Source organism: Gossypium raimondii, chromosome 13 (assembly GCF_025698545.1).
Source record: "Gossypium raimondii isolate GPD5lz chromosome 13, ASM2569854v1, whole genome shotgun sequence".
In the NCBI taxonomy this organism is placed as follows: domain Eukaryota; kingdom Viridiplantae; phylum Streptophyta; class Magnoliopsida; order Malvales; family Malvaceae; genus Gossypium; species Gossypium raimondii.
In genome coordinates, this window is record NC_068577.1 from 33,783,547 (window position 1) to 33,807,670 (window position 24,124).

General features: G+C 32.9%; 1 protein-coding gene across 1 annotated transcript; it reads left to right on the forward strand.

Moving 5' to 3' along the window:
* Window positions 1-16,148: 16,148 nt before the first annotated feature.
* On the forward strand, window positions 16,149-19,310 carry LOC105783923 (membrane-bound transcription factor site-2 protease homolog). Its single transcript, XM_012609636.2, has 6 exons — window positions 16,149-16,696; window positions 16,803-16,950; window positions 17,455-17,535; window positions 17,634-18,089; window positions 18,204-18,524; window positions 18,857-19,310. The coding sequence occupies exons 1-6, from the start codon at window positions 16,278-16,280 to the stop codon at window positions 19,016-19,018; spliced, it is 1,587 nt and encodes a 528-aa protein (XP_012465090.1). The 5' UTR covers window positions 16,149-16,277; the 3' UTR covers window positions 19,019-19,310.
* Window positions 19,311-24,124: the final 4,814 nt, after the last annotated feature.

Sequence of the window (24,124 nt, forward strand, 5' to 3'; positions counted from 1 at the left end):
ATAGTAAAATTATCTTTACCTGTGGTTTTTTATCCTCTTTGGAGGGTTTTTCCACGTTAAATTTGTGTGTTCAATTTCTCAATTTCTTCCGCTATTTTTACTTATTTGCTGCTTAATCGAGGTGATCCCCAACAAGTGGTATTAGATCTAGTTCAATTTTCATCGATCAGCCCGTTCAAAGATGGTAGCAACAAGATTTGAAATTGAGAAGTTCGATGGTGTCACAAATTTCAATCCGTGGCAAGTTCGGATGATGACAATTCTAGTTCAAACCTGTCTGAAAAAGGTTGTTATCGGAAAAAAACCTGAGAATCTAAATTAAACAGAATGGGAAGAGCTTGATGAAAATGCCTTGTCTGTAATCCATTTGTGCCTCGTGAATACGGTATTGTAGGAGGTATTGATGGAGAAGACCTCATCCACATTGTGGAAAATGTTAGAAACTCTTTATGCGACTAAGTCTCTAGCTAACAGATTAATGTTGAAACAACTTCTATTTACGTTTTGCATAAACGAATGTGAGCTTCTTAGAGATCACATTAGTCAATTGATTACATTTTTAAATGATTTAAAGAATGTTGAGGTTCATATTGACGATGAAGATCAGGCTATGCTATTATTGTGCTCTTTACCCCCTTCATACAAGTTTTTCAAGGAGACTCTGATTTATGGAAGAAACAAACTCTTGTTTGAAGATGTGAAGGGTCATTTGTTGAGTAGAGACAAACTTGATTTAAGTTCATCTTTGAAGGTTATTGCTATTCTTTCAAGTTTGTCTCAATCTTTTATTGCTTTTAATTAGTTGTAAAAATGTAAAAAAAAAACGATGGTACATTTTCATTTTCCAGTGCAAAGGTGTATAGAAGGAAAGTTTTCTTTAACCATGAGAAGCGATTAAGATTGTGGAGTCCACCGGAAAAGGTAAATGGTTGAATACTTTGTTGATTGTATTTGGTTTATTTGCCTTTAGATTGTAAAGATACTGTAACGGCTTAATTTTCAGTGGTGTCGGAAACAGTGATTCGAGATCACTAAATCCGACCAGTGAGTTTTAAAATTTAATAAATTAATAAATATGGGTCAAGTGTGAATTTAGAAGAATTTTTGAATTAGTGAATTTTGTGATTTAAAAAGAATTTAATAGGTAAATTGGGTCTAAAACGAGGTATCGACACCTCGAATTCATAAGTCGAGCCATAAATATTTTTATAAATATTTACGGAGTGTCATTGAGTTAGTAGAAAAGTTTCGTTAGAAAATTTTAACGCTTGGATGGTCAATTAACTAAAAAGAACTAAATTGAAAACAGTGTAAAATTAGTTAAATTGTGATTAAAAAGCTTAAGTGACTAATAAGGAGGGATTTAAAAGGCAATTAGACCTAAATTATATGGGCTGGACGATTCGGGCAAGAAAAATCCGCAAGAAAGTAAGGAAAAACAATGGCAAAATTGGAAATTTTGCAAATTAAATATATAAAACAAAGACAAAAGTGAAAAATCTAGAGATTTCTTCATAATTCATCAACAAAAACGCCATAGGAGGTCTGAAACAAGCTGGTTTCTCATATTTGTACACCATGTGAGTTCAATTCTTGCTTTTTCTTTGAAAATTTTTATGTTTTGTGACTTTTACAACTAGGTCCAACTATTGAATTCATTAGTTTTTGATTCCATGGGTGATTTTTTAAGTTACCATGAATAATTTCTGGAATTTTATGATAAATTATCATAGATTTTAAGCTTTAATTTCATTATATTATGATTTTATTAAGTGATTTTAGTAGAAAATGATTTTTAGGACCTAATTATGAAAAAGCTAGGAATTGGGGTTTTGTACTGGAATTATAAATACCAAAGGCTGTATAATAGCCTAAAATGATTAGATAAAGTATTATTTGAGGAAAAATTTGTTCAATTGAAGTGTTAATTGAGTAGGGACTAAATTGTAAAAATTGTAAATTTTAGGGTAGAAGTGTAATTTAGAAAATTGAAGAGCATAAATTGCGAATTGAATTAGTATTGAAATAGATGCTAATGAATGGAAAAAAGTTATATTATAGATCGAGAATCCGAAGATAAACGCGGAAAAGAGAAAATATCAAACTAGTCCCTGAAATATTACAACTCCTACAAATTGGCCCAGGTAAGTTCATACGGCTGAAATTTTATGAGTAATTGTTAATGTGGGAATGATATATTGTATCAATTCGTATATTGTTGTTGAAATATGATTATGGTAAAAATGAGAAAAAAAATGAGATTGTTAGTTCAAATTAAGGGATATGCAGGATTGAGTACATACGTTTAGTAACCAGTGATGAATTGACGAATAAGTCCATGGTGGATCCATGGCAAAGTGTGGAACGTAGGTATGATATTTCAGTAAAGAAAACCATACTGGTTGTGAAAAGTAGGTATGGTATTTCAGTAAAGAAAACCATACTGAGTTGTGAGAAGTAGGTATGGTATTTTAGTAACGAAAGCCATAGTGAGTTATGAAAAGTAGGTATGGTATTTCAATGAAGAAAACCATACTGATTTATAGCATTGTAAAATATTCAAGCAAATCGTGGCACCGGGCAAACGATGTACTCAAATCCGTAAGACGATCCTCAATTTGACAAGTATTTGTAAGTGCAATTGAAGCTAAATGTTGGAAATAAGTTGATATTTGATATTGAGCTCGATTGAGTAAATTTATTATTTGAGATTGTGGTTGGCAGGAAATGTTGAATTATACTTGTTTATTAATATGTTAGTGAAATCTTGATAAGATTTTATTATGGGCCTATGAACTTACTAAGCTTTCTGTAAGCTTACTCCTATGTGTTTAATGTTCTTTGTAGATTGATGTGAAATCGGTGGATCGGATCAACACATCAGGGCACACTATCCAGATTACTTCGGTAAATTTTATTGTGCATCAAAAGGTTTATATGGCATGTATAGGGTTTAATTGAAAGGAAGTGAAGGTGTTATAAACTTGGTTATTAACATTTTTTTTACTAAAACGGTTTTGGACAGCAGCAGTAGTTCGATTTTGAAAAATCACCAAAAATAGTGGAAATTGAATTAGAAGCTGAATGAGATATTAAATTAAAGATAAATGAGTTTATTTTCACATGAAATAAATAGAGTAAGCAAAAGAGTTATATATTTTTAGATATTTGAATTTTTGTGAGACAGAGTAAGAATGATTTTTGAAGTCCCCTATTCTGATTTTAGAAAATCATTAAAAATTGTATAGAAAGAATTATGAGTTATAATTTATATTTATAGATTTCATCTATTTTCAATAGAAACAAGAATAAGCACCATATGAAGTCTGTAAAATGAGATAATTGATTTTTAGCAAACAAAGGTCAGAACCGTAGGACAGTGAAACAGGGGAGACAGTAACAAATAAATTGTACTAATTGGCTAACCCAAAAATTCTAAAAATTTTATGGTAAGAAGATATATGAGTCTAGTTTCAGGAAAAATTTACAGATCTAAATTTTGAGTTTTGTAACTCGAGTTATAATTAAATTAGTGACAGTTATGCAGGTGGACAGTTTTTTTGTGAATGGCGAAATAAATTATTTTGATTTGTATAAGTATTCGGAAAATTTTTAATGTTCCCGGTTTGGACCTGAATTGTTTCCGTTGTATGTTTTAGGGTCTGGAGTACTCTTTCTAGGGACATATTGATTAAACGTGAGCGAATTAATTTTAAAAGCAAATTTTATGCTCCGAACTGGTAAGTTAAGTCAAGTAACGCCTCGTGCCCGACTCCGGGAAAGGTCTCGAGTAAGGGGTGTTACAGATGCTGCCTTTTGCATTGGGTTAGTAATTTGTATTTAGTTTCCGTAAGGTATCTTATGGATATTGTTGTTATTTACTCTTTGTTGGGTCTTTAAGTATCTTCATGCTTGTAGGTTTTTGAGTATTTTGCCTCTTTTCAAACCCTGGAAGGATAACTGTTCATGAGATTGACTGATCTAATGCGAGTTGTAGTTCTTATTTTTCCTCCATGTGAATCCCACCTTATTAGAGGAAAGGAAAGTTAAAAACAACATAAAAGAAAAAAAATTACTAAAAAAAATATGGGGATCAATTGTATAATATAATATAAAATTTTTGTTTGAAATGATGATTTAATGTGCCATGTCAGGTTACTGTTACACTGTTAATGGCAAATAATGGTTCATTGACTAAAATATAACATTTCAAACATAAGTGACTAAAATGTAACTTGAGGTAAATAAAACAACTATTTTAACAGTTTGCCCATTATAAAATGGATTAATAATGCAATAAAAATAAATTTTAAGTTACGTTTGTTGGTTTTATTTATTTTAATCCTGCGGGCCCTCTGCAATATTGGAATAATTACCACATTCTGTTATAGGGCAGTTAGATACATATTATATTTTTAAACACATTTAACTAAATTTATTTAGTTATATCGGTTATAACACATCAAAATTCGCAATACAATCTCTCATTTTCAAAATTTGAGCATTGCCATCGTACTAATTATTCTAATTACACCCTTACAAATTTCTTTCTACCTTCTTATAATCCGTCTATGATCTTACTGCTTTTTTTAGTAATGCGATTTTAAATTAATTTCACATCTTATTATTTTTATTTAAAATCATTTTTGTAAATAAATTTTAATCCGTAGCCATTTTCGATTTGCGAATTTCCCAATTCTAATTTTCTTACACTATGTTTGGTTGGGGAATGGTTTATTGAACGGTAAAGTATTTCTTTATTTGGTTGAACGTAATACTCATTCAATGGAATGTCAATTACTTCATTATTACTTGTCTTCTCGTATTAGCTATTCTTTGGCATGACTATTCCATACAACCTTGAATAACAAAACAAAATTAATTTTCATATTAGTCCCTTAAAACTTGGACTCGAAAATATAAAAATAAAATATTTGAAATATTTTAATATGGTTTAATATAAAATAATTATATTAAAGATATTATTATTAATCCTATTAAAATTTAATAATAGTACAAAAATTTTGCTAAGAGTACTCTAGTCATTTCAATTATTTCCTTATTCTATTACAACATTTATTCTATTCAATCAAACATAAGAAAATTATTACAATTCTATTCAACAAAACAATTGAATTACTAATTACAGCTCTATTTTATTACAGTCCTATTCAATTCTAATGTGCCATTAGATGTTATGCAATACCAACTTACAAAAAATATGTTAGATAATCACATTAAAAAACTAAGATTTATATCTTCATTTACATCCACTGCTTTATATGAAAATGTACATTATATAAATTTTAATTTAATTTACTTTTACTAAATTGCATTTTAAACGGTTTAATATTTACCAATTTTAATATTAATTATTACATAACATAGTAATTGTCAACACCATTTTAATACATAGCATAACAAAATTTAAATTTAAAATGGTATGAGAAACAATCGTGTTCTAGTTTTTATTTATAAAAAATTAGTATTTAAATTATATAAAACAATTATAACTTATTTTCAGCTCTTTAAAATAAAAAAAAAAGTCCAAATATTATTTTTAAAATAAATTTAAACAAAACAAAAAGTAAAATATTTATTGACTGGATACTATATGTAAAAAGCTTCAATCCTATTTTGATTTTTGCAAGTAAGAGTACGACTATGAGAGAACTTCATGTTTCGATCTCCACCAGCTCTACCCATTCACTTCTCGACTTTTGGTACCAAAAAACTTCTTGGAATAAAATTTTCTCTAAACAGGCTCGAAGTCGCATAGAGTCGCCAAAATCCAACACCCTTTCAACTCGTTCTATCTCTGCTGCAATTTTCCTCTTTCTTGCAAAAATGTTACCAAAGACTCGCTTGTTCCAATCTTGAATCAACATCCACTGAATTGTTCCATGTATTTCGAACCAATTCCTTGGACTATGGATGCAAAAAAACGTTCACCACGAGTTGAATGAGTCGAGTTCATGGATACCAAAAGAGGTCGGTGATCAGAATTAAGCTTGTGGAGGTGGACTGTAGCATTGGGTGTTGAAAGAGATTACCTCGATTCCAAGTGAACATATGTCCTTGAAACCCCATATCATGGATGCCATGTTGAAATAGAAAATAGCGAAATAGACTACAACTTGGTCATTTAGTTACTGCGCCTCCTTTCCTCTCCGCACAATTTAAAATGGAATTAAAATATTCGACCATGACCCATGGTTCTGTAATGTCACTAGCAAGAAGATCCAAATATTCTCAAAGAATTTTTCGATTGGTCGGCGGTGGGCTTGCATAAATTGCTGTATAGAGAAACGAAGTAGGACTAAAATTGCTTCGAATGCGCCTGTAAACAAATTGAGGATGGACTGTCAAAACTTATTCCAAAATTTCCAAAGACCTGCATAACCATTAGCTTCAACTCAGAAAGAATTAGCAAACCCCAACTTAGCAATAACATTGTTTGTTCTTTTTCCGCGAATACATGTCTCGAATAAAAAAACAAAATCAGGATGGAGCTCCCTCCTATATTCCTTAAGAAAATTATGAAATCGAGGATGACCGCACCCTTGGTAATTCCAGAAAAAAACATTTGAATATTCATAATCATAATAATATAACAATAAATTAAGAAAACCAGAAAAAAAAAAAAAAAACAACAACTTAGGCCAAATCAGCATCAGGAAGAATCTCATCATCTGACACATTAACCAAACCATTGCCTACCTCCGTGGCTGAGTCTCCTTCAAAAACTTGAGATAGCCCCTGAACTATACCTTCTAGTGCCATAGAAACAGGTATGGTAACCACACTTTCGAACATACTCTCCATAGGTTCCTACCCTATGTTTTCCCCAACTGCACCTGTCTCAACCATTATTGGTATTTGTCCAATATTTTCTCTCATACTGCCTTGATTTTTCCATGGTAGCAAGCACATTACTCGTGACCAAAGGCTAATTGTCCGGACATACCATATTCTTCGTCATAACTCCATGTGTTTGTCGAGGCTCTATTCATCCAACTTGATGTTTCGTTAAGGTACCCATTGTATTGCAAATACATCTCCAACTCTTGCTGACTTGTACAATCTAGTTTAGGATGGTTGACAATAATACAATGGTCTTTGCTATCAGTGTTGGAAACATCATGCACGAACTCGTCCACTGGAGTCATTGCTTCGTCTTTTTGTTGGAGCAGATTGATCATAAACAATCTTTGGTTCTACATAATTTCTTCTTGATTGTATACTTCTTCGTATACTTTGTCATTATACCAAGTAGATATATTGCGTTCCTCATCTTAATTGCTATCATGATCAAATTCATCATCAAATGTATCCATGATTAAATTAAATAGTCAACAAGGTATCTAAAAATATAAAAATATAAAATAATAATAAAAATAATTAAAAGTTAATACGCTATCTAGCTCATTAGTCTTTCGATTAATATTATTTTACAAATCAACCAATCTAATAACAATTTTCACCGTCGCAATCCTCGGCAACAATGCCAACACCTTGACCGCCTCCAAATGTGTGAACGTTTAGAGTAAAAATCGTGCAAATAAAATATCTATAATGAAGTGAGGTATCTGCAAGCGAATAGATCAAATTATAATATAGGTTAGTTTTACAACTAAACACCGAGAAGTGTTCGAGAATCATACCCAAAGGATTGCAAGTTGGAGAAATTTATTATTAAATTAATTAAAGAAAATAATTACTAATCTAATCAATTTACAAGTTAGTAGTGTGAATCCAAATTAATATATTAATTAAACTAATTAAATTAATTAAGCCTAATTTAACCTAATGGAATTTCCTATTCCTATTGTGAATGATGCGAGCTTAAGCTTATGTTCGATTAACAAGTAGAAGATTAACTTTCTTCAATGGTTATAATTAATAGAAGAACTCGGGTTTTAATGATGAATTAATTATTAACTAGATAATATTACCTCTCGGCCTCTACCGCCTAACTAATCGACTAGTACACGCTTACCTCTCGGCCTCACTTTCCTAATCAGGATAAATTCATGATGTACTCGGTAACCTCGTCTCTTGATCTATTTACCTATATTACTTCCTAAGGTCGTCAATCATAGGGTCTAAAAACACATGAATTTATACCAATTAATTCGTAAGAGAAACCATTGTTAATTTGCAGTACACATACACTCGTTAAACTACTTAATCAATTAAACAGTTCCATAATAGAAACATGCCAAATATAAATAAAGAAAAATTTATTCTAATATTCATACAAATTTTAGTTGATTAGGTTAATGAAAATATAATTAAAAGAATAAGAGATAGGAGAAATTGCTCATTGATCAATCATTAAAGCACGATTCCGGAACAATATCCGCTCGAAATTGTATTACATTGGAATAGAAAAGTTCTGACTAAGCGAACATAAAAATGAACTAAAATTGAAAACTAAAGAAAAATTGTATCTCCAAGTCGACTTCCCTCTAATGGGGTTATAAGGGTGTTTATATAGGCAAATATTAGGTTTTTAGGTGCCTAAAATACCCTTGATACTTTGAGTGTAAGTAAGAACTAAAAAATAAGAAAATCTATCCAAAATACGACTGCTTATGTCAGCACTGCGTCATGATGTCTTCTAGGCTATGTCGCGACACTAGGAGCCGGTGTCATGACACCCATTTTCGGTGTCGCAACACTGATGGTTGTTTTATTCCAAGATTTTGTTTTTCTCTTCAGTCTTTGGTGTTGTGACATGGGATGCCTGTGTCATGACATGGATGTCGTCCTTTGTGTTTTGGGGACTAAAATGACACCCTACACACTCAAACACCCTATTAGTCATTCCCGAGGCCCAAGTTGGCCTAATGAGTCATCGAAATACTATAAAATGTATAAAAATGCTTATTTTGCTAATAATTTTGTCTAAGCTACTAAAACAAAAAAACGAAAAAAAAAACATAAAATAACTTGAAATCAAGCTCATTAAGTGCCGAAAATAGTCTAACTTGCCGCAACGAATTGTGGCAGATCAAAAGATTGATAGTCTTTATGTTTTGCAAGGTTCAACGGTGACTGGTAAAACAACAAGTCCCTCATCTATTGAAGAGTTGAAGTTGACTCGTTTGAAGCAGAGACAATTTGGTCATAGGAGGGAAAAATGTATGACCGTTTTGAATAAGAGAAGTTCTCTTTTGGGTGTAGGATTTGGAAAAACAGAACACTGCATTTGTGGAAAGTAGACTCGAGTCAGTTTTGATTTAGCAGTGCACAAGTTGAAGATTAAAAGTCTTCCGGTTTTAAGTTCAAGCACGGGTTGGACTCAGTTAACATCCTGCAAAGTTCAAGATAGGCTTGTGACAGGCTCGGTAAAGAATACATTGTGGATATACAAGTCAATGTGAAGACTTGTGGATTATGCCTCACATTTCAGTCAAATTAATACACAAATAGATAGCGACATCACAATGAGGAGCCATGCAATGTCACGACAAAAAAAATAGGGAAGAAGTAGAAACAATGCCGCAACAACACGACAGGGGACATGGCGACGTGTCATGTAATTTTCTCTATTTTCTTCTTCCAATGAAATTCTGATATTTGTCCCAATCGAACTCTAATTAGTGTATATTTTTTTAAGATTATTTGACCTATGAATTTAGCCTATAAATAGGTCATTTTCTACCTTAGAAAGATTAACCCATAACACATTTAAGTATTAGCTTTTACAAGCTTTCAAGGGATTTTGTGTTTAAATTTTGAAGGTTCTTATTTTCAGGTTTCGGGGTTTAGTTTTTAGCTCCATCTTTGTACTATTTGTTTTTGCCGATTTAGTGAAATCATCTTTGTCCATAGTTTTTTATCCTTTTTGGAGAGGTTTTTTCACGTAATATTTGTGTGTTCGATCTTTTTCAAGTTCTTTTTGTTATTTTTCTTGTTCCTTGCTTACGCAAGTTTATTCCCAACAGTTGAAAAAATAATTTTAAAAGACACATATTAGTAATATTTATCAAATTAAATTTATATATATTTCAAATATAATAAGAGTTAATTATATTTATCGATTAAAGTAGAGTAAAGATAAATATAAAATTACAAAAAAATGAAATATTAACAAATTTAATTTAAAAATATATAAAAGAAATAACTTGTAAGAAATTATTAATAATTATTTAAATTATAATATATTAATATTCAATCCATGATGAATTTTTGTATTAAATGTTTTTAAAATTAAATAACATTAATATAACTGAATTTAAATTAGCTAAATATTTTAAAAATATTTTGTAATTACGTTACATTTTCAATTCATTAATGGTTCTCTAAAGAAATTCATTAAAATTTGTAAACAAAAACTAATATTATAAAAATATTACAAATTTAATATATACTCACTGACCCATGCATTGTAAGAGAATACAAACTAGTTTAATCTTGAAACCTAAATTTCTTTTAATTATATGATCCTGAATCTTCAATATTAAACTAAAATAAAGACAGAAAATCCTTGAAATCAATTAAATTAAATGCTTATTCTTCATTTTGGTAAAAAGTGATCGGATAAAATTAATTAACTATAAGGATTTTTTCTTTGGTTTTAGTTTAGTATGGAAGATTCAATATCATATAATTAAAAGATATTTGGGTTTTGTAGATTAAATATGTGTTATTTGAGTTGTTTTAGTTAATGATGGTCTTAAATTTTAGAAGGAGATTAAATTAATTAAATGCAACAATTTATTTAATTGATTTTGATGTTTTAAAATTTGAATTTTTAATATTGAAAAAAATTAGAACTTTTAGTAAGGGAAAACAAGTACAATATGACAATTTTAATGCTTTACTTTAGTTTCTATCTCTTTTCACTTTTATCCTTAATTTGTTTTTACCCATATCAGTATTTTAAAAAAATGTTTTTGTAGTGACCAAAATGAAAGAGTAAACATCATGTGGCGTGTATTATTAATCGTCGTTAGACATTTAATGTCTATGCGACTAAAACGAAAGCGTCTTTAATGAAGATGACAAAATTATAAGGGTATATTTTTAGGTGACCAACCAAGTAAGGTACCCAAATAAATATTACATGCACTTATAATTAAGGAAAGCCAAGCTCTGAATAATTGAAGTTATGTGTGTCTTCAACTTCAAAGATGGATTCAAAATTTAAGAGGGTCGATCTCGAGTTTTGTCTTTTTTTTTTTAATTTAGAATATTTTATATTATAATACATAAAAATTAAATTTACAATAACATATTATACTATGAAAAAATGCTAAGCCGACAATATATAAAATTTTAATAAATAAAATTATTAGATATTAAATAAAAATAATAAAAATATATTTTTAAATTTTTTAAAAGATAATATATTCGGGCAATTTACCAATAAAAGCCCATTTTTGTAAAAAATTACCGAAATGGGCCCTCTATTTAATTATTTACCAGAATGAACCATTTTTCGCGAAATCGCGTCCACGTCGTAGCGATGTCGAGTGCAGCGTCAGGAAATCGCGTCCATGTAAGCGCAAGATGCTTACGTGGAAGGAAATCGCTCCCTCAAGGACGCGATTTCCTTCCACGTAAGCATCTCGCGCTTATGTGGACGCGATTTCCTGACGCGTACCCTGACATCGCGCTGACGTGGACGCGATTTTGCCGTTTTTCCCACGTTAGGTTTTTTTGGCTTTTAGGGTTTAGGGTTCAGGATTTTTAGGGTTTTTAGGTCCTGGAAGAAATAATTTCGAGTTGATGTTTTTGAGCAAATAGTATAAAATAGCTTTTAGCAGGATGCTATTTGAGAAGAATTTGTGAAATCGCGGCCTCGTGGACCTGCTTTTGCTACAGTAGGTCATGTAAGAAATAATTTGGTTAGGGTTAGGGTTTTTAATTAAGTTAGGTTAGGGTTAGGGTTTTTAATTAAATTTGGTTAGGGTTAGGGTTTTTAATTGAATTGGGTTAGGGTTAGGGTTTTTAATTGAATTGGGTTAGGGTTAGGGTTTTTAATTAAGTTAGGTTAGCGTTAGGGTTTTTAATTGAGTTATGTTAGGGTTAGGGTTTTTAATTAAATTGGGTTAGGGTTTTTAATTGAATTGGGTTAGGGTTAAGGTTTTTAATTAAGTTAGGTTAGGGTTAGGGTTTTTAATTAAGTTAGGTTAGGGTTAGGGTTTTTAATTGAATTGGGTTATGGTTAGGGTTTTTAATTAGATTAGGTTAGGGTTAGGGTTTTTAATTAAGTTAGGTTAGGGTTAGGGTTTTTAATTGAATTAGGTTAGGGTTAGGGTTTTTAATTGAATTGGGTTAGGGTTAGGGTTTTTAATTAAGTTTGGTTAGGGTTAGGGTTTTTAATTAAGTTAGGTTAGGGTTAGGGTTTTTAATTGAATTAGGTTAGGGTTAGGGTTTTTAATTAAGTTTGGTTAGGGTTAGAGTTTTTAATTAAATTGGGTTAGGGTTAGGGTTTTTAGTTGAATTGGATTAGGGTTAGGGTTTTTAATTAAGTTAAGGTTAGGGTTAGGGTTTTTAATTGAATTGGGTTAGGGTTAGGGTTTTTAATTAAATTTGGTTAGGGTTAGGGTTTTTAATTGAATTGGGTTAAGGTTAGGGTTTTTAATTAAGTTAGGTTAGGGTTAGGGTTTTTAATTGAATTGGGTTAGGGTTAGGGTTTTTAATTAAATTGGGTTAGGGTTAGGGTTTTTAATTAAGTTAGGTTAGGGTTAGGGTTTTTAATTGATTAGGTTAGGGTTAGGGTTTTTAATTAAATTGGGTTAGGGTTTTTAATTGAATTGGGTTAGGGTTAGGGTTTTTAATTAAGTTTGGTTAGGGTTAGGGTTTTTAATTAAATTGGGTTAGGGTTAGGGTTAGGGTTTTTAATTGAATTGGGTTAGGGTTAGGGTTTTTAATTAAGTTAGGGTAGGGTTAGGGTTTTTAATTAAGTTAGGTTAGGGTTAGGGTTTTTAATTGAATTGGGTTAGGGTTAGGGTTTTTAAATAAATTTGGTTAGGGTTAGGGTTTTTAATTGAATTGGGTTAGGGTTAGGGTTTTTAATTAAGTTTGGCTAGGGTTAGGGTTTTTAATTAAATTGGGTTAGGGTTAGGTTTTTTAATTGAATTGGGTTAGGGTTAGGGTTTTTAATTAAGTTAGGTTAGGGTTAGGGTTTTTAATTGAATTAGGTTAGGGTTAGGATTTTTAATTAAATTGGGTTAGGGTTAGGAATAAACTTCTATTTTATTACATAAAAATAATATCAAAATATTCAAAATATTTGTACAAATAAATTTAAATACGACAATCAATATCTATGCCCGGGGGATTTAGTGCCACATGGCAGCCGTTGACGGTTACGCGCTGGATTCCTCCTTTCTCTAGCTTCCGGCAGCAGTTGTTGTTCTTCCGGCGGGGATTCTGGTTCTTCCGGTACGACATCTGGTTGTCGGACTTGGGACGATGATCCACCTTCAAAGAATAGTGTATGTGGAGGTGTTTGCATCAAGAACAGCGACGGTGTTTGAAACCCAAACGTTGGTGGGGATTGGTAAAAGGAGAGCTCCCCGACGGCCCCCCTTGCGATCCCTCGTGCGCCGCTGGCCTATGCATCGGCGATCCGCTCGACATAACAGGAAATGGAGCTGATACGGGCATTTGGCTCCAACCTGCCATAGGACTTGAAAAATGATACATATAAGGGTAAGGGTACATATAAGGGTTAGGAAACGCACTTGGCATCATCTGAAAAGGCGGTTGCGTGGGTATCATCGGTTGATTTGCTGCGTCGGGTGACTGACTCGGTGCTCTCATTGGGCCTGGTGATTGCATGGCCACTAATGATGAGCCAGGTGAACGTCTGGGCCTCGTTGAGGGGCTGCCTTCGTCGTCTTGGATTTTAAGGCTCGTGCCTTTCCCTTTCGACACGTATTTGTCACTGCCTCTGCTCTAGCGTCAGTAAATACGGCTTGCCATGAATCCTAAACCATGATATGTATTTTGGAACGCACGCTAACTCCGGAACGATGATTGCTTCCCGAGTAGGTATATATTCATGCCGATCTTTCCACATATCTATGTACCCGAACCAGTATCTCAACCAATCTGTATTCAATTGCCGAAGGTCGATTTTGTGTTGCTCGTCAAACTCCTCAGGATCCACGGGAATCGGTTGTCTACATCCAAACTATCGTTGCACTCTGTCTGACTGGTGCGGCTCCATGGTTGCGTAGTTGATCAACACAACTTTCACGTGCCAGGCGTTCGAATTTTATAAGAACTCTTCCGGAATTACTGCCCGAATTGCCGGATCCTCGTATGGTGTCCATTCAAACTATATGAACATGATAGAAATATTAGTTATATACATAATAATACTAAATACTAAATACTAAATACCAATCGACTAGCGAATGTATGAAAATATCTATTTGCAAAATACTTACTTCTGCTTCCGACCGTTGGTCCAATAGAAGCCGTACATCTTCAAGAGAGGACGGTAATTCAGCATAACTTGCCGGATGGTTCCACCTAATTAAATAAAATTTTAGCATACTTTTGTTTTTAAAAATCTACATAATAATTGTAAAATGTAATATAAAATTTACCTCGTTATGAGTGGGAATGTATATGGGTGGTTCAGTTGAGGACGTAGAAATGGAAAGCGAAACCGTGCCCATGACTGCAGTAGTGACAGGCAACCTCCGATTTTGGCTCTCCTCGGTCGCGTCGCCCCGCACATCTCCCAATATAATGTAGCCAACACGGCAGACCCCCAACTGAATTCACCGGCTGCTCTAAAATCAACGAGTTTCAGTAGCCATCTTAGATGTACGCGGCTCTGTGACGTGTCGGGCATCAGATAATCTCCAATTATTTGAAGAATGTATGCCCGAGTATATCAGATTCTTTCAATCTCGGTTGAATCTTCATTCGGATCAGCGAATGTGTCACGTAACCAGCCCATCTCGACCTTACCTCCCTCCATTTTCTCCGGAATTGCGCCCAAAAGCTCGTAGCACACCGCCTCCCAATTGCTAGATGGACATCTTCTAGAGTGATAGTGCACTCCCCACATGGAAGATGGAATGTGTGCGTCTCGGGTCTCCACCTCTCGATGAACGCATTGATCAGTTTCGGGTACAACTTGCATCCCCGGCCTACCGTCGCCACGTGCCAAAAACCCGCTTCCCGCAGGTAGTTCTCTACCAATGGTGATGGAGGAGCATGCATATTCCGGATATTGCATTCCAATACCCGATCTACCTCATTTTATAACAAATAATAAATTAATAATTATCTAAAAATGCATAAATAAAAAATTCTTAAATAATATTTAAAAATTAAATTTAACACTTACCATTTTCATTTGTTCCACCGATATGTGATGCTTATCAAGACGAGTCAATGATCCGACCATTGATGAAATCGGACAAATTTTTACGATTTATAAAAATAAAAAAAAAATTTAAAATTATTTTAAAAAAGGAAATTGAGAGGAAATTGAAATCAAATATGGATTTGAGAGAATTTTGGAAGGAAATTAAGAGAATTTTGGAAGGAAATTGAGAGGAAATTGAAATTAAATATGGATTTGAGAGAATTTTGGAAGGAAATTGAGAGAATTTTGGAAAGAAATTGAGAGGAATTGAGAGGAAATATGAGAGAGGATTTGCTTGTGAAAAAATAAAAAGGGGTGGGGGTATTTATAGTTTTTTTTTACCGTTGGGGGGGCAACGGTCAAATTTTTGACCGTTAGCTACTGTTCATGCGCGGGAGGAAATCGCGTCCTTGAAGGAGCGATTTCCTTCCACGTAAGCATCTCGCGATTTCCTGACGCGTACCCTAACATTGCGCTGACGTGGACGCGATTTCGCGGAAAATGGATCATTCCGGTAAATAATAAAATAGAGGGCCCATTTCGGTAATTTTTTACAGAAATGGGCTTTTATTGATAAATTACCCAATATATTCAATATGAATATATTTAAAATATATTTAAGTTAATCATAAACAAATTTAAGTAAATTTGATAAAATTTTAAACTTATTCATGTAATAACTAAGGAAAAATAAAAATATATTAATATAATAATTAAGCTCGTCTCAAATCCAACCCGACCCTCGTTTACACCACAAGTCCCGTCCGGTTCTATTATCTATTTACCAATTACCGCGATTTACCCACTTTTTCGTCTCATTAACTGAATAAGTTTGAGGGAAAAAAGAAACCCTACTAACAGCCACCGCCGCCGCCAAACATATGTCAAAGGAGGAACAACGGAGAAGTGTACGGTCGGAATCTGAGTTATGAGAGTGAACCGAGCAAGAAGGCATGGAGCAGCCCGCCTCCCTCTTCGTGCTTCTCCTCCTCTAATCCACCGCGTGACGGCTACCGTCAACGCCATTTCCTGCTGGTACAGCGACCTCAAAATCTACGCCCTCAACGAACCTCTCTTCCGGTTCGGCCGAAAGCACAACATGATTCTTAAACTCTGGTTTTCCATTGGCACTGGTTTCGGCCTAACGGCACTCATCGGAGTCTCTTGGATTCTTATCTGGCAACTATTCCTTAGCTCCGACACGCGGTTAAGCAACCTTTTCAGCTCTCTTTTGTTCGGCTTTTCCCCTTCTTTAAGAATCTCAATGTCGGATGCCGGATATTTATTCATCTCCACTTTGGTCTCCGTTTCCGTCCATGAATTTGGCCACGCTATCGCACTTGCAAGGTCAACTTCTATTGATTGCATTGGAAACAACATTGATGTTTTAAGTTGAATTTTGAGCTTCAAGGTCAGGTTTTTCTCACGTTTGTTGCAATAGGTGAAAAAGCAGTGAGGGAATTCAATTGGAGTACATTGCAGTTTTTATTGCGGTTCTATTCCCTGGTGCTCTAGTTGCTTTTGATTATGATTTGCTGCAGGCATTGCCTCGATTAACCTCTCTTCGCGTATATTGTGCTGGTATTTGGCATAATGCAGTGGTAATCTCACACATTTACAATCAGTCTTTCGTGTTTGGATGATTTTTTTATCGGCTTAGGCCTTAGCGTTGTAGCTGGATTTGCGAAACACTTTGGTTTGTCAGACCATGGTGCTGTAATTAGGAATCCGTTTGTGTATTTCGACATGCAGTAGTAATCTCAAAATTTATAAGCGGTATTTAAAGTTTAGATGAGTTCTTGATCGGATTAGGCTTAGGAAAGCATCGTAGTTGGGCTGCAAAGATGAAATTTTGTACCTGCATAGCATAATGTAGATGTATCATGTTTGGGTGAGTTCTTGGTTGGCTTAAGCTGAGTTTAGCATTGTAGTTGGGTACGGAAACACGTTGGTTTGTCAAACCATGGTGCAAAACTGGAATTTTGAATCTGTTTACATATAGCATTGTCATTGTGATGGGAATTGGAGTTCCACAATTTTACTGTAATGGTCAAACACAGCTTAATCTAGTTCACCCCTAACTTTTACTTTTGCCCCTCTTGTAGTTCTGTGCACTTTGTGGGTTGTTGTTGTTCCTGCAGCCTGTGATCCTGTTTCCGTTTTACATTCATGCCGAGAGCCCTTTGGTACTACGCTGCAAGTATTTACATGTTTCATTTTGTTTTATTCAGTTTAAGCATGTTGATGAGATTGACTTGTTTTATCTTTCTCCCGTCTTGAATAGGTCTTGGAAGTAGCATCGCCGTTATCTGAGTTTTTGTCTCCTGGGGATGCAATAGCGTCATTGGATGGTGCAGCCATCCATAGCGTGCAAAATTGGATGGAGATGACTGCTCTACTAGATAAAAAGATACTTCAGAATTCAAGTGATTCCCGTTATTTTGAAGGTTTTGGTGCTGTAGATAGCAGAAAGGGGTACTGCGTGCCTAATGCCTTGTTGGAAGATGGCAAGAATGTTCAATTGGCCAAAAACCGATCTGTTTGCCCTGAAGATTTCACGGCATTTGTGAAAATTTACTGCTTTGATCCAAGTAAGTCGGTAGATATGGATGATGAAGATGTTGATCTTGGAAGAAAGGAAAATGCACTTTGTTTGAATACAAAGGATATTGTCAATCTCGAAAAATGTGATGGACGGGGAAAAGTAAAGAAAAATGGAAGCAGCTGTATGTGTTCCGAGGTAGATGTTTTTCTTTGGAAGCATAAATTAGCCATTATCCTTTTTCTCAAACTTGCTTCAAGATGATGCTAATAATATATCATTGATCACAACCTTGTTTTTTAATGCCTGCAGGATGAGTCTTGCTTAAGTCCGGTTCAGTTTCCGGATTTGATGTGGATTGAGATTACATATTCACGTCTTTATTTAAGAGAATGCTTACAACTTAGAAGTTCCCTTTTAGATTCCAACACTTCTGATGCTGTAGAACAGACATGTGGTGGGACTTTTATTTTTGTTGGTGACATGATATCGATGGCGCATTCAGTTCAGTTGACTGAATATCAACCTCGGTGGGGGGTTTTTCTCAGCAAATATCTTCCAAATAAACTGGAAAAGAGCTTAATATGCACATTCCACATTTCTTTAGCGTTAGCTCTTCTCAATAGTTTGCCCGTAAGTACAGCATTTTTACTTCATGGAAAAACTTTACCTTCTGTTCAAGCATATGCTTTTCCACCTTCATTGCAGTGCAGTTCATCGCCCTAACAAACAGATAATTGATAATAAAGGTTAATGTTAAATTGTCATCTTAGGGAAACAAATTATTTTTACTGTCTATAAGTAGATTAGGGATTCTATCTCAGATATGAGTATGTGTCAGATGTTGGCATAGTCGATTTTTTTTTTTCTTTTACAAAGTATGTTAGGATCAGACTCTCATACCCATACCTGAGTATGTGAGGTGCATGGATTTTCAATACTAATCCTTTTGTTTTGTTGATCAGGTATATTTCCTAGATGGGGAATCGATTTTGGAGGTGGCATTGTCCCACTTCACATCATTGAGCTCAAGAAAAACAAGAAAAATCCATCAAGTATGTGTTGTGGGAGGGAGTTTGGTTTCAGTTCTGGCCTTCTTGAGGATGACGTTTATCAATTTCTTCTAGTATGGTCGTCTTTCAGGAGGTCAGAAGTTAAAAGGAAAAAAAGAAAGGATGGAGCATCGCTTGTACCAAAAGAAATTGAGTGGAGTTCATTCAAAAGCTTGAAGGTGAAAGTTAAAAGAAGGCAGGGAAAGATTTTTGAACTTCCATTCCATGTTTTTATGTTTCAACTTCATGAATGCAAAAGGTGGCGTCCCAAATGGATTGGGTCGGGCATATTAATCGTAATATCTTAGTGGATTGTGAATAATTTGATTAATTTAGATACCCATAGTAATGCATAGATTTTGAAGTAGATTTACACATTCATTTTCAAATATTTGACACACAAGCTCAAATCAAGCTTCAAAAACTCGTGTTAGACTATAACAAATATAATCTGAAAACAACTTACAAAAAATCATCAAAAAGCAAAAACACAAACTCTTTACTTTGGAAGTGAAACATTGCATTATTTAAAATAGTTTACACGGTAAAACATGAGAAGTTTGATTTGATGATGACATGATTATTTTGACTAAATTTTGAATCATATTTCATTTACACTCTAAATTTAAAATTGAAAACATATTATATTTAAGCCATCCTCTTTTAAATTTCATATATGTTTTAAATAAAAATATCAATAATTCTTATATAACAAATAAAATAATTATAAATCAAATACAAAAAGAACCCAATTCAATTCAAAAACTTTATTTCTTTAATTTGTATTTCACAAATTATCTAAACACTTCAAATTAATTAATTTTCGATTTTTGTTTTGTTTCTTTCTTTCTCAGCTCTCCTCTTTTTGATAAGAAAACCACTTATCCATATAGCCCGCCAATACCTTGAGGTTTGATGAAAAATATACAAATTTCTCTAAGGTTTATTTATTACCTAAATTTTAAATTAAAAGACAAATTTATCTTTTAATAACACTTGGTATTCTTTTATCTTCAGATATCACATGTAAATTATATTTTATAATTAATTAAGTATTTTTGGAATATATAATGTTCAATAAGCCTAAGTGTTAATATTATTATAACATTGTTCCATCCAATTTTAATATACACGTAAATTTATTCAAAATTATATATTTATAATTAGGCATAATTCAACCACACGTAACTAAATTATTAGATTTGTTTTAGGCTCTTAGTGTCGTTAAAACAAACATGGCAGCCAGTCAAATTTCACCATATCATCATCCCATTAAAAAATAATTTTATATATATTAATATTAAAAATATCCCTCCCCCGCTTCCCTCTTTCTCCATCTTTTATAATACACCCACAACTGAACCCTTAAACAAGTTCCTCGAAATGTTACGACTTTTTAAAGACTTACATGTCTGCAACATTCATGACCCTACTATAAATCTCATTTATAGCACGGTTCATAGTTTTGAACTTGGAACATTTCAAAATATACCATGTTTCAATAAAAAGTTATAAGTTATTAAAAATAAATGGTCATAATTATTCAAGTAGATATCTATTGAATAATTATGTTTATGGATAAAGATATGACTATTCATTTTGGTAGTTATATCTCTATGAAAAGATATGAGACCTGCTATGAAATTTGCAGGACACACCAGAAAACACATCAAAAGGTTCTTTTTATTCTTCCACCATATTTTATATTCCTAGATTGTATTAAAAAGAAAAAGGAAGTTGCAGGTGAACTGGGTAATTTTATAATTTAAATTATTGTAAAGTCTAAACATTATTAATAATAATATTTAAAATTTGATGTTAAATGATATTTACATCATTCATCTCTTATTTTCTTCAAAATAAATTTTTATTTTTAATTAAATTGTTGCTCGATTAATTTGTGACACCAATTTCAGTCAAGAAAATCATATTAGTATTATATTATGGTGCACTAAGATAAAATAAGCATTACCTAACAAATGTATTTATAAAAATAGGTATAAAAAATGGGACTCTGGTTTTTGTTTTTTATTCTTTAGGTACTCTTATTAATTTTTGTTTTTGTAATACTTTTTATACAAAGACAAGTTAAATATTTTAAATTTAAATTTAAATTCAATTTTATATATCAGTCGAATTTCTTTTTAATTTATTTATTTGATTTTATTTTTAATAAAAATTTCACTAAAACCTTCTAAAATAATAATAAGTTATCTTAAATAAAAATTTATCTTTAGGGTTAATATATAATTAATTCAATAAAAATTAAAATACTTAATTTTACTCGAGGTCTAATATAATATAATTTAAAATTTAATTTAATGGAACTTAATATAATTTTAAAGTAATTAATTTTTATTATGTTTAATTAAAATGAAGGAAAATAAATAAAAATACATTAAGGTATTATTCTCTTTTATTTAAAATTTACTTAATTGATATCATGAGTCAAATGATACCAAATCAATCATAAAAATGCAATAAAACCAATCAATTTTAAACTAGAAATTCTATCATACGTGTATGCGTGTGGAAACCACATATTTAAAACACGGGTGTGTGTTTAAAAATAATATACATCAAATTATGAAATGTAACATCCCAAAAACCGGGTTAGAAGAAATTGAGTTTTGAAACTAGGTGTGGTTATTTTTCGATTTTGAGTCTAGATTTTGGAAATTCTTGACAAGTAAGTTGATCTTTATATGGTTAAGTGTTCTGGTTATGTGAGGTTCTAGATCTTGAAATTTTGCTATTTTTTATTAAACCCCTATCTTTGGACATATGAGCTATAAGTTAATTTCGATCAATTGATGATAATGATGAGCCTAGTGGTTTAATGGATAAACCTCTGTGTACTCTTTGGTTTGGTGTTTGAATCCTTGCAAAAGTGATAAGAAAAAAAATTTTCTTTTCCTTTCTTTTATGCTGCCTTGAGAAGTTGTTTAGTTTATTTTTATAATTTAAAAATAACTAAACTCATCTTTTAGAAACTCCTCTCTTTTTTGGAACATCAATTCTTCTCATTCTTTTTTTTTTCTTCTTTCTGATAACTCCACTACTAGTTTTGTTGAAAAGATTGTGTATCTCGTCATTTTCAACAAAAAGATTAACAGTGTAAGTTTGTAGTCAAATTTTTGCTAATATTCGCTCTTAATCGCTATTTGTTAAAACTGAAATGGTTTTGTTTGTTTTGTTAAATTTTGTTTTTAAGGTTTCAGTTGGTTCTCTTTCTTAGGTGAAAGGATTGCATATCAAAGTTCTCCACCAATTTAAGTACTTGTATTGTTGGATATGAGCCGGGGGGATTAAGAGTTTTAAGTTCAATTTTGGTTTGTGTCGAAAGTTTTCAACGAAACTTTGGCTATAAATATGTTATCATTTGATTGAGGTTTGATTGTCGTTTTAGGGACGGGAGTTCATCCGTGTTGTTTCTACATTGAATCCGTATCAAGTGGGTACCAAAAACCTGAATTTTTGCGATTTGTGAACGCTAAAAAACATGGCTTTCGACGCCATACAGTCGTGTGGTAGGCCATGGGCACCACACGACTGTGTGGTAGATCGTGTGCGGCACTGTTAAGGGTCATCCAGGCTAGGAACATAGGCGTGTATCCAGACCGTGTAACTCACTGTTTGGGACCACACAACCATGTGCGAGGCCGTGTGACAAGTCGTGTGAATCACTAACAGAGCCACACGAGCGTGTTCTAGGTCGTGTGGGTAACACGGGCCAGTCACCTAGGCTGACTGGATCCACACGGGTGAATGGGTCAAGATTCTGAAAATTTTCCCTAGGGTCGTGAACACCGTCTGGATCGAACGTAAGCCTTCCGTAAGGTCTGTATGATCTATACTAAGCTATAAAACTCAGGAATTATTGATCTGTTAGTGTATAATCAACTACCTGTACTTATGTCTGTTTTGATTTAAGATAAGTAAAAGTGAATGCTAATGTATAATGTACTCCTGTTTGGATGCATTGAGGTATGTTAATTATCCAGGTACGATCCGTATTCTATTAAGTCTAATGGTACGCTCCTATGTTACTCTGTTGATTAAGAATATGTGATATTGGAATATGTTGAATTGATTGGTATTAATTCTAATTTATAACCATAAATATGACTTCATGGCAATTTGATGTGATCTGTTGAGGTTTAATAAATTTGTTTTACAAAGCATGGACTCACATGCCTACTGATTTTGTTATTGTATGATAGCATGATCTACATGCTTATCACTCTGACTCTTTATGTGCATGGCATGACATATTGCATGAGATTTGGGATGATGTGAAATGAGGAAATTTCTGGCAGTTTAAAGATCTGCATTATCTGGTGGTTTATCCACAATTCTGTTTTGGCAGCTTGACTGCAATATAGTGGCTTGACCACATGTATCTGATCTGGCAGTTTTAACTGCAAATTCAGGTGACACTGTCCATAATTATCTATTGGTGTGTTTTGGTTGGACAAATTTTGGGAAACTCTATTTTGGTGTGTAGCAGAGTTGGGTAGGATGTTTTCTGATAAATCTACACTCTGATTGGTTTTCAAAAATACTGCATCGACATAGACATACATTTGTTGTTCTGCTTTGTTCTATTTTGTTTTGTTATGATCTGTTGTACTACCATTGTTGAAATGTCTGTGATACTCTGGATCTGTCCCGTGCAGGTTATATGACTGCTATTAGGTTCTCTGCGTTACTACGATTTATATGTTGTGATATGTTTATTTTTATTTGAGTTTGGTTATATAATGTGCTTTGTAGCTCACCCTTGTCTTATCTTTATCTGTTCAGGTAAAATTTCTGACTTAGGACCGGACGACGTACGGGAGTTCGGATTATTTTTACACTGATGTAACTATGATTTGAATTTTTGGGTTTGTAATATGTTTTTGAACTCCCATTGCTTTATGCCAATCTCGTTAGTAACTGGAAATTTCTAACACGAAACTACAAAATCACTTAAGTCGACTAAAATGGATTTTTGGTTTTCAAAGTTAAGACTCCGAAAAGTTTTCCGCTACAAATTAGGTAAAGTTTTGAGTGTTTTCTGAATTCTTATCGAAACCTGTTTTCAACGCATTGATGTAACTCCTTCAGATTTGGCTTAAACTTCTAGGTCGGGTTTAAGATGTTACATTTAGTGGTATCAGAGTCATGTTTGCAAAA